Consider the following 12,478-nt stretch of genomic DNA (forward strand, 5'->3'; position numbering starts at 1 on the left):
TACGGAGTTCGATAACGACAGAATAAAGACTCAAGAGGGACAGCGATCTGATCCATCAAGGATACCCACCATAGATTACAATGTTTGTCGCATTATGTTCGGACATTAACTTAAAAGAAGCTGGTATAGCTTTGGCGTACCAGTGGCAAAACATTGAAACAAGTATGGAAGTGATACAGAAACAGTATGTACAACCGCTGTTTTATTTAGAAGTAAATATACAAGATGTCTCAAATTAATTACGTAGTAATGCTCCTTAGTCAATCATTCGGGAGCACGATGGTACAGTGGTAGAGCGCTTACTTCTAGTGTGTGTACTTCCTAGTTCGATCTCAAGCCAAGTAAGTTTGTTGTAGACAACATGGTGTCCGTGGATTTTCTCGGAGTACTCGTGTTTCCTCTCACTTTCTCATTTCACAATCATTTCATCAATTCTTCCATTATCATTCGCTTGTTTTAATTATCGCCTCCCTTAGCCTAAAGGGCACAATTGTGGGATATTAAACTGAAAGACTTCAAAAATTTTATAACGTTCAAAATGATTCATCATTGACATCAATTCTTTGACATGAATGCTATAGAAAAGATCGACGACAGATACGGTTTCCAAGCGAAGGGAAGCACAGGCAGTTTCAGTGGCATATTTCATGTTCTTCTCATCTTCGTGGCATACACATTGTTCTTCAGCGTTCCTCAAGGTAGAAATGTAACGGTATTCAATGAGGGATATCTAGGCTCTCACTTGACAGTACCACTTGTGCAGACCTACAATTCACTCACAGAATTTGGAATGCCTATCTAGATCTTCCTTGGTCGTATCGTAAACCAACCTGGAAATATAAGATCTCCACTTCGAGTGCACCAAAATGTGATGAACGTGTTTGCTTATTTTAATATCTGATTCCGTAAATTTTCTCGCACAGACTTTTTCAGAAATCTGTGGAAGTCTGTAGCAACGTCTCAACACTTCTTTCGTTCATTCCTGTCCTCTCCTTTCCATACCATCGTTTCTTCACATAATACAATTTCATTCTCCTCCAACTTGTCACGTAATCTCCCAGTTCCTACGCGTGACGGTAGGGCAACATTGAATTCTGCACTACATCGACTTTACATTTTACAGTGTCTGTTTTCCAATAACACTTCAAAACTCACTTAACATTACTTAAAAGATAAATTGATAACTTCTGTCTTTTTCTATACGCTAGTGCGTATCGTCTAACGGAGTATGACAAAAAACAGAATTCCCACACATGTTCACATATACTCAATGTAGATGTTTGAGCTTCGAATATAAAAACTCCAATTAAGTTCTGTAATGTTTTCTATGTTATTAAGATTAAAAGAATGGAAACACTATTATGGGACACTTGGTAATAGTGCAGAAGGAGAGATGAGGTGAAAAAAAAATGAGAATTTTCATATCACACACAGTTTCGATCATCGTCAGTGTTAACCATTTTCAATTTAATTTAAATATTGAAAATGGTGGCTGGCAGTGGCACCTTTCTCTCTTTCTTAGGGGGGCATGGTGGCTCAGTGGTAGAGCGTTGACCTCTATTGCGTGGGATCCCTGGTTCGATCCTAGCTCGCGCCAAGTGGGCTTTGTGGTGGACATTTTCATTCATTTCTGATCATCACCGTTTCCTTTAGCTTAACCGGCGTAAGCGTGGGACGTAAAACTTAAAGTTTTCATTTTCATTTCTCTCTCTCTCTCTCTCTCTCCCTCCAGTCCTAGTGTTCTAGTTTGATTTTCCTTACTCTTCTGTATGCACTCTGCCGACGGATCGTTTGAGGCTTAAAAGCTAACTGTTTCTGTTTTAGTTATTCATGAAAGTACACATTATGTTTTTATATTACGGAAGATATCCTTGCAAGAAATTATTATTATTATTTATCTCGTTTCAGAACATAGTTCCTAATATGAAGATTGAACAAGAGTCAAGTTCCGATAGTGACATCGAGTCTGAGGATATGACTGCTGGTATGTATGTGTCGAAGCGATCGAACTTTTAGAATTTTACTGTATTTTTCTGCTAGTGAGGAAAGAAATGAGGAAATCGAAACAACCTTTATCATTTTTCATAGGGTACTAGAAAAAAAGAGCGAAGTAGTTCAAGCGGTAGAGCGTTGGCTTCGCATTCAGGAGGTCGTGGGTTCGATTCCTGACCCCACCCCTGCCGACCATCCTAACTGGGATTTTCCAGGGTTTCCCTCAGTCCTACCAGGCAAATGCCGGGATGGTACCTACTAAAACAGGCCCTGGCCGATACCTTCCTAAATCCTTTCCATTGTTTTTCTTGTTGTTGTTAGATATCCAGTATAAAATGGCCTCTGAGCTGTATGTGGTGATTGTTAAATAAATAAAATAAAAATAAATAAATAAAACAAAGAAAGAAAAATGAGAAATTGATGATGAAGTTCTACGATGTAATCTCAAGACCTCCAACGGAGGCATGGTGGGAACATCATTTACCTCTTCCATCAAGGGTCATAGGTTCAATTTCAAGCAATAAGGGTTTGAGAGAAAGAAGTTCTTCTTCTTTGATCTCCAGTCACTCTATAAATTTGAAATCGTCTTCCATTCTTCCCTGCCCCAAGCCAAACTTTTATTTGATTGTAGTTTCTGTCTTGTATTATTTGGTTCATATGTTGCAAACCCTGTCTTCGTCTATGTAGTTTTTTTCTTTCATATCCCCTATAACTAATAGCGTAATTTCTCCGTGTCATAATATGCCCAAACATCCTATTTCTTTTCAGTCTTCAATATACTTCTTTCTTGTTCTACAATCTCCGATACTTTAAGTTGATACCTTATTCATCCACCTTTCTCTTATTCTGTTAACTTACTCTTCACTGTACTAGAGAGGAAGAAAGCAATTGAGTGGTATGTCTTGTGGTGTTTTGGTACCACTAAGTTGTGAGCTAGTGTGTTAAATGATTTGTAACATGTCATAAACTTAACCGATTTTAGTATTTTGTGTGGGAAAAGGACTAAGTTGAAAAAATGTAAACAATATCGATGAAGTCGAATTTCTTCATTACTGTCTACCTGTTGAAGGCAACAAGGTTGGTTGCTGAAATCACTTTAGAAATAGGGAAGTCCTTTTAGGATTCCCAGGGCATATTATAGATGAAGTTTTAGTTAATATTAAAGTGCACCAAATTATGTCTTTATTAGGCCTCAGTGAATTCACGTAACGCCAATACACGTTCTTCTTCTATGTATGTAAATTTGTTGATACCTACTTCCGTTTTTCGACATTTAGCCAAGGAAAGTAGCATCAGTTTCCCGAAATATGTCAATAAATTAATATTTAAGGCTCAACACAATTAAATGCCTTATTTAATTATTGAAAGATGTGTCAGACTTTTTTTTTTTAACAAAATAGTCAGTTATTTATTTCTGAATGGTTCATGTGTATTATTTCATTTAAGGTCTTTTGGACCCGATCACTGGGAAACCTTATAAAGAGAGAAGCGATGAATATATGGAGAAGCGAAATTCTGAATTATATTCAAACTATCGTGAACGGCTGAGAAGCTTAGAGGAAGGCGTGGTGCTAAATCCTTATTTTTTGCAGTTGTCTGAGAGAGAACTTCTCAAATTAAAAGAAGTACAGGAAAATCTTCCTATTTACAAGAGCAAGTAAGTTTTTGTACGATTGTATGTAACTGTCATGTCTATGTGGTAGTCATTTCCAACTGCCGGGTATGTGACGTAGGGGCAGGGTTTTACTATCGGAGAAGAGACAGAAATAATAGAGAGAGCAAATGAAAGGAATGGAATAAAATAGGTGTTGTCGGCGTACGAATGGTTATAGACTTACGAGCAGCGTTTCTGTAAAACCATAGATACTCTTGTTTGCTAGATATCATTATCTTTTATCAACTCGAAGTATCCGTCTACTCCTTGTTCGTTCTGTGTGGTTTGATGAAAATGAGAGCAGCAACTGTTGCGTCACAGGGCATTCAGCTGGAAATGACTACTATATAGTGTATTAGCAAGTGATATTATTGTTGATGTGTATGTATCTTTAAGCGTATTGTCACAAATAGAAGTTATAAAATTCAAGGTAGGCTTGGTCATGCCACTCCTACATTTTTTTTTTTTTTTCAGGCCTGGACATATTAACATACATATTTGTGCCAAAGATAATCAGTTATTTCTTTATTTGTAGTATAACACTTATTCTGAAACATTTAACAACATATAAATATTACTACTGAATGTCAACAAAAATATTACACGTATTATATGTATACGTAATAGTATTTAGAATGTGAAATAACAGTATTTAGAACAAAATGAGGTTCGAAAAATTGTTTCAAGAGTAAAAAAATACTAGTAGTACATGAAAGTTTGTTGATTTGAGTAAAAAACTTGTATGTAAGCGACTTTAAGATTATTGCAATCGTAGGTTTCGGAATGTGAAATAGATTTATATTTCGTGTAATGTGAATAGATACTGGAAAATTAAGTGAGGGAAAAAGATGGTGACAGTTTAATTTTCCATTTACTTTTTCTTATCATCATCATTATTATTATTATTTAACGAAAGTTAACGTGGAAATTATTTCGTTATCACATTATGGATATTCGTAATATTCCAAGCTGTAGTTGAATGTGTCCTTTTTCTAGTTTGTTATTCTTAAGCAATTTCAAAAGGGTGTCTTTTAAAAGTTAAGTTTCATTAAAATTTGAGAAATATACACAATGCACTCTATGTCGAATAGTAGAAGCATACGCACAGTTCAGTAACTTACCTGTAATAATTGCACTATATATCAATACATGTAAAAATGTATGTTTCTGAAACTGTTTGAGAAAAGTGCAGTACTTCGTTAAGCCGATTTGAATGTTTAATGTCAGTAAACTTTTTTTCAACATATACAAGGTCTCTCCAGAAAGAAACCAAACTTTCTAAAATATAATGATAGTTACAGTCTGTGAAAATTATTCAGATTTGAAATAAGAATTTAAGCTTTCCTGGCGGCGAATATTATAGAGATGTTCTTGGGACATCAGCCAGCTGAAGTCCGATGATAGAGCCGACGTTTCAAGAACTGACGTCGTTCTCGTCTTCAGGGCGATTATACCGAGACCAATTCGTGTGTACTATATATAGGAGAGGTAAGGGAGGGGTTAGGAATCCGTGTCTCTGATTGGATGGTCTATAGCTTGACGCTGATTGGTCGTATTCATATATGCTTTCTTTATGACTGGTGTCCATGTCTGGCTGAGTTGAAATCCTGTATCCCTGTTGATATTGTTGGGTTATTGTAGTATAGCAAGAGATTCTTTATCCTCTTAGGACATATTATAGGACATAGAATTTTTTTTCTCAGAGACTAAAATTATTTCAAAGAGCTCAAACCACTGGGATGGGATAATTAAAGAATCTCTTTGCATACTACAATAACCCAACAATATCAACAGGGATACAGGATTTCAACTCAGCCAGACATGTGGACACCAGTCATAAAGAAAGCATATATGAATACGACCAATCAGCGTCAAGCTAAAAACCATCCAATCAGACACGGATTCTTAACCTTCCCCCCCTCCCTTTACCTCTTCTATCTATACTACACACGAACTGGTCTCAGCATAATTGCCCTGAAGACGAGAACGATGTCTGTTCTTGAAACGTCGGCTCTATCATCGGACTTCACCTGGCTGATATCCCGAGAACATCTCTATATTACTCAGATTTGTCTCCTTTAAGATAATTCCGTCCACTATTAATACATTGTTACCACCGCGTCGTCCAGTGCTCGAACGCACTTTTGGAATAGCCTGGAAGTCTCATCATTATCATTATCATGATCATAGGTATTCTGCAATTATTGGCAGGTCTTTCCTACTACCGTACCCTCTGGTACGTTATTCATGATACAGTTCCTTCTTAGCCAATACCCCAACCAGTTTTCTTTTCCTCTTCTGAATAATATCTAAAATTATTCTCCCCCCCCCCCCCCACCATTTCTAACATCCTCTCATTCGTTTTTTGCTCGACCCAGCTAATTCTCTTCACCCACATTTCCAAAGCTTCCAGTCATTTTCCATCATTTTTGCGTAATGTTTATGTTTCTGCCTCATAGGGTACAATACTCCACACGAAGCATTTTACGAGTCTTTTTCTCAACTCCTTTTTTTTTTTTTTCAAGGTCCCACAAAAAAAAAAGTCTTCCTCCTAAAGGCTTCTTTCCTCATTCCTTTCCTTGCTTTTATTTCACGTTTACATTTCATATCATCACTAATAATACTACCTAGGTATTATACTACTACTACTGGAGATCTCGTAGCGAATATTATGTTATCTCTTCTATGGATCGTAAACGGCGACCTTACAGGGTGAATTTCAACTGGGGAATAGAAAGAAATCTGCAGGTCTCAAGTCAAACAACAGCTCACAGATGACGAGAAGAACCCTAAAACAGGGAAAGCGGGGAAAGGTAACGACACGGTCAAGTCCATTTTTGGTTTTTGAGGTGTGGCGTATACTTAGATGTCGTCTGCTACTCCGGGTAGTTATCTGTGTGCTATTCCGTGGTGTCATTTGAAACCCCCGTGCGAAAAGTGGGCGAGCCCATACCTACGTCACACTACTTCTGCTAGGGTTCTTCTCGTCATCTGTGATCTGTAATAGGGTGGTTGGGGTACAACTGTCGTATTGTTTTTCGCCAAAATCTTCCTAATAAGTAGCGCCGAATGGCTAGCAGCGTTGTCATAGTGCAGCATCCATATCCTATTTCTTCATGCTTCCGGTTTCTTCTTCCACACAGCCTCCCTCAAATGCCTTATCACTTCTAAATAACACTGATGTTGATGATTTGACCATGTGAAACTTATTCATAATGAACAACACTACAAAGATAAAACAATAAGGATTACTTCAACGAATGAGTGACCTTGACGTGCTTTTTTTTTCTCTCTCTGCGAAGATTTTCCCATAGATTGGGATCAGTATGATTTTGTTTCAACATTATAGCCAGAGATCCAACCCTGTTATCTGTTATATTGGTTTTCAACAAGTTATTATTTTCATTTATTATTTTTCAAGATGTTATCTTAGGTTTCACGATTCGAAAGATCTTCACAGATTTCCTTAGGTGTTTCCTTTTGTTTATTTGTTAGCAACCGTGGAACGAATTTTACAGCAACATGATGCATATTCAGCTTTTCAATTAAGATCACATGACAGGATTCACATTACTGATTCCTACTGTCTCTCCGTTATTTCACAGACGGTTAAACGACGATTTTTCCGTACAACAACACAAGACAAAATGCTCTAGATACTGTTACAGTGCTTGGAAAGATTCCCACTACGTGGCACTGGCAAGCAGAAATTCAAGAACAGTTGCGTTGATTGTATTTTGTGAAAGTTAGGTGTCTTTCTGAATAGACCTCGCAGCTTTGTCGTTGATCATGGCTGAGATAGATCGATAGGGATTAACCTAAAATTCTCAATTTTTTAGCGTTTTTACAAGAATCAGTAAATAATCCCCGTAAGCATTACCTAATCTCATGTTTATGGGGCTTCGATTCTTGGTGGGAGTACCAGATCTCGAATAAAAATACGGGGCCGCGGTGGCTCAGTGGTAGAGCGTTCACCTCTGGTGCTTGGGATCCCGGGTTCGATCCCAGCCCCCGCCAAGTGAACTTTGTGGTGGACGAACACCGTGTGCGTGGGTTTTCTCGGGGTTCTCCCGTTTCCTCCCACTTTCTTCGTTCCACCATTTCATTCATTACTCATCATCACCGTCTCTAGCCTAACCCGCATAACCGTGGGACGTAAAACTCAAAGATTTCATTTCATTTTTTTCGAATAAAAAATACGAGGAGTGGTTCGGCTTCCACTTCAGGAAATAGATTTCGTTTCAGTCTCTATACTGAAAAGACACATTGAATTTCAATTAGTCAATTGATTTATCTTTTTTAAGTGTAATAGTAATAATCTACTTATACATTTGCACATCTGGTTAATTTCGCTGAAAATACAAATAAAGATTTTGACAAAATATTTCATATTCTTGTCCTGGACTCGAGCTCTTATGCTTATTATTTACGCCGTTTGTAAACTAGCGGCGGGGGAGGGGAGGTCACTATACGAGGGTCAGTCATAAAGTTAGTTACATTGCTTAAGAAAATAAAACAGGGTTGAAATTTTACAATATCTTTATTTATATCGTAAAGTTCCACTTTCAGTCTATTTTTCAACGTAATTACGTCGAGGTGTGGTATAAATTTTTCTATGCCTTCTGCAAAGAAATCCCGTCCAATGCCCAATAACCATTCTTGGGCTGCAGCTTTCACCTCGTCATCCGAGTGGTATCGTCGCTTTGAAAGTTTGTCTTTCATGGAACCAAACACATGGAAGTCACACGGGGAAAGGTCTGGGCTATAAGGAGGATGATGGTCAATATATGTACGTCCGTTCTCAAACATGTTGCACCACTTCGCAATAGCTTGATGTGACATTGCATTTTCACCATACACGTCATGTAACTGCCGATAAATTTCAGTCCAGTTACATCTTTTCGCACTGCACTGAAACGAATCACTGCACGCATTTCCAATTTGGGCGGCACTTGCAGCTGTCGAGACATGTCTACGACTGATTATCAAAACACCTTCACTTGCCTCGTGAAAGCTGCTTGCCACACAGTTTCATCAGAATAGCCTTTGACCAAAGATATTGACGAAAAAAAAAAAAAGGAGTGCGACTAACTTTCTAACTGACTCGCGTAAATTTGCTTAAGTTAAGAATTCCATTCAGTCCTCTCATAGTTGATTATGAACAAAACTTCGAGCTTCTCTCCCGGAATCTTGGAAGATAGACGATCTTGTCGTAGACTATTTGGGACGTTTACTTAAGGCTTCTAAATCATTTATTTCAGATCAGAGATACTGGATTTGGTGAATAGCAACCCAGTGGTAGTGGTGACAGGAGAGACAGGCTGTGGGAAAAGCACGCAAGTACCGCAGATCGTGTTCGACCATTTAATTGCAGCTCAGCGAGGTGCGGAGTGCAATATGATCATTACGCAACCGCGACGCATTAGTGCCATCTCTCTGGCAGAAAGAGTGGCGTATGAAAGACTTGAGGAGGTAATGTTTTTTTTTCTTAACATTTTTTATTTGTATAGTGAAACTTATCTTAAGTTGGCAACTTGTATTACATAGAGAATGTCTAAATTATACATACAAGCGGCCAGCTTAGGAAGTAATAATATCTCATATAAATCCTTGGATGCGAAGTGATTAACGTTCTCACCTTTGTTGAGGTAGATCGGTTTGATGTATGATTGTTAGCTCACATAATTCGGTTTGTACGTTTAACTGTAGATCTGCATCCCATTGGATTGATTATTAAACCATCTATCAGCATCGAGGCGATAAAAACGAGACCTAGCGTTTAAAGCGAAAACCTGGACCACTGGAGTGCATTCAATGCTTTCCTACCGAGAATCGGTTTCTTGATCTCGTAGACCAAAGGAACATGCACTAGTCTACAGATCAGCTAGAAGAGTATCTGCGTCTTATGTAATCTTAGTGTTGAATGGAGTGTTTGAACCACAAATCATAACACCACGTATTTGATCAATATCGTACAGAGGCACAAGGTAACTTGCGTCGTTAATTCTTTGTATATTATCCAAGTTTCTCGGATTCATTCCTGGTGGGAGAGCCTTGAAAAATTTGAACTCATACAGTGATTTGGATTCCACCTTAAATGTATATCTACGTTTCATATACCCTCGGTGCTGAAATGGACACAAAGCTTCAATTCCACCAAAAGGAAGTATTTAGTTGCAAAGTGTGATTCTCCTTCTTCGTCGTTTGCATATGGGACACACTTATCTGGCGCTTTATTATTTATTCCATTGTTTGAATTGGCCGTGTTGTGCGGAATGTATTGTCCCACTGAGTATTCGGCACATTCTTGTCGGATGTCGTAAATTCTCAGACCTCAGAGAGCATCACGGACTGCTGCTTACACTAGACCGTACATTGGGCAATGATTTTGATATTGTTGAGCGTGTACTTGCTTTTAGGCACATTTGTAACTTTGTTCACGTTCTCTGAACCCCTTGCTCTTTTATTTGTTGTTGTAGCAGTTTTATCTTTTATTCTGATTTTTTATTTTTATTTTTTTTGTTAATACTAGTAATTGTTATGTATTTTCTGTATTGTTACAGTAGTATTATTACTATTTATTGTTGTAATATATTGTTATTCTCATATATTTATTATTTTATCTCCTCTTTTAGGATTTAATTTCTATTTTGCGGCGCTTTATATATATATATATATAGTTATGTTCGTTTTATAATTTTATTTAAAGCAGTCCGTTTGAGCAGTCATGTTGATTGTGACAGAGTCAAATAGTCTCGATGCTGACGTCTCCATTAAACCCAATCACTCAACCAATCAATTCTTCTTCCTCTTTTGTGACAACAGGACAGAAAAAAGCACTGCAATCGCGAAGAGAAAAAAATCAGTGAGTCTGCTTGCCTGTTTGACCTTGCCTGCTATATGCACACACTCCCAAAGTCCAATACAGTGCAACATATTTGGACCAAATTTTAAACTTAAAGTTGTTATAAGTTCACGTGTTCACGTGTTATGAGATCACGTGCTGTAATGATGTCTCAGATTAAAAATGGTTATCAAAGGGTTCAGATATGGGACAGGAGGGACGTCTGTATCGAGATTGCAAGGTGCGAGGGATGATCAGAAAGTAAAGATTTTTCGACATAGTGTTCATATTGGTTGAGGCATTTCTTGCATCGTGAGATGAGTTTGAAGATTCCTTCCTGGTAAAAATCTTGTCCTTGGGTATTCAGTCACATTATCACGAAGTGTTTCACCTCCTCGTCTGAAGCGACTCCATATGTGCTCCTTCAAGTGCGGCAACAGGTGAAAGTTGCTTAGAGCGAGGTCCGGGCTGTAGGGAGGGTGGTCGTTGGCGTTCCAGCTGTGTTCAAATCTGTTAATGCTATGCCGGATCGGCCACTGCGCTCCTCGTCGATGACGTTTTCTCTACCAGCCGCGAACTTTCAACACCATTCTGCGCTGTGCTGACGAGACATTAGAGTCTCTCTCTGTAAACCTCTACCAGCTGCCCGTGAATTTCAGCCGCGGTTACATGTTTCGCCCACAGAAATCGAATAACTAAGCGAATTTTTTCGCGAGACCAGTTTTCCAAACGAATCGCTGTTTTTTTTTTTTTTTTTTTTTTGTTTTGTTTGTTTGTTTACATACAACTAGTGCTGTAGTTGGCGGGTGGAAGAAACTCTGCACAGTTGCCAACTCCGTATATTAAAATTACTGCACAGTTGCCAACTCCGTATATTAAAATTACTGCACAACCTTTATTTCTCTATAACAGACGAAACTTCTGAAATATCGACCTAGTAACCTTACTTTCCGATCCTTCCTCGTATATTAACCTATTTCTTTTCACTGCTATAATTCGATCTATTAAAATATTATTGTTCAGTTAAGTGCGTAAATATGTAGATTATCTTTAATACTAAGCACATTTGAGGAAAGAATTGTAAAACATTAATTTATGCACTTTTTCTTTTGACAAAGTTATGGAGGGACGCAGTGTTATACTTGCCACTGTAATATATATAACATATATAGTATATCGTAATATCGTAATACATATATAGTACATATTTTGACAAATCTAACATGTACTTCTATATTTGTCATGCTTTGTAATTTTTTCTATTGCCTTTCACGCGAGCGGTCTTCAGTTCGATTCCCGGAGGGGAGACTCAGAAAAGGTGTAACAGCTTTTCTAGTCAGTCATTCTGATTGAGGTTTTGCTGTTGTTTTCCTCATTCATACCAGGCAGGTACTGGGATAGTACGTAATATACAGATTCCATGCCACGTCCTTCTCCCCCTTCCCCCGGATAATGTGCTTGCCGAGAGATGTCATTCCTTATACGCGATGGGTTTAAGGCCATAGATATCGGGAATATTTAGAAATATGTCTCTTCATCTTTCTCAACTCAACTATAGGTTGGTGGCCAACATGGACATTTTAAACCTTTTCTCTCCATTGGGAGAGCTGTTTTATACTTTGATAAGGTCTCTTCTTCATAACTGGATCTAGATATTCTATCCTTTATCCTCTTCCTGATTTTCCTTTCGCCTTTCCCTCTATCAACGCTGTAATCCAATTGGAGTGTCGAATAAAAAAAAAAAAAAAAAAAAAATGGCCAAGCATGCTATTTCTTATTTTTCTTATTATCTTCATGATCTGTCGTCCTTCATTAGCACCCTTTAGTACGTCTTTATTCCTTTTCCTTTCGGTTCATGATATGCGCAGCATTCTGCAACAACACCACATTTCAATTGTTTCCAGCTTGAGTATTTCAGGTTTTCGCAATGTCCCAGGGTGGCCAAGCGTCGGGAATTCCTGGAAAAGCGGGAATTACGCGTGAAGTTT

The 12,478-nt window shown here is 38.0% G+C and overlaps 1 protein-coding gene across 2 annotated transcripts in view; it reads left to right on the forward strand.

Moving 5' to 3' along the window:
* Nucleotides 1–12,478, forward strand: part of LOC145683450 (ATP-dependent RNA helicase DHX30-like) — a 95,561-nt gene that overhangs the window by 25,675 nt on the left and 57,408 nt on the right. For both annotated transcript variants that reach the window (XM_081754789.1, XM_081754794.1), the window contains exons 5-7: nucleotides 1,909–1,984; nucleotides 3,439–3,649; nucleotides 8,908–9,118. In XM_081754789.1, coding sequence (XP_081610915.1) covers nucleotides 1,909–1,984; nucleotides 3,439–3,649; nucleotides 8,908–9,118 — 498 coding nt within the window. The remainder of the gene's footprint in view (nucleotides 1–1,908; nucleotides 1,985–3,438; nucleotides 3,650–8,907; nucleotides 9,119–12,478) is intronic.

Source organism: Thermobia domestica, chromosome 1, assembly GCF_964235325.1.
Source record: "Thermobia domestica chromosome 1, izTheDome1.hap1.1, whole genome shotgun sequence".
In the NCBI taxonomy this organism is placed as follows: Eukaryota; Metazoa; Arthropoda; class Insecta; order Zygentoma; family Lepismatidae; genus Thermobia; species Thermobia domestica.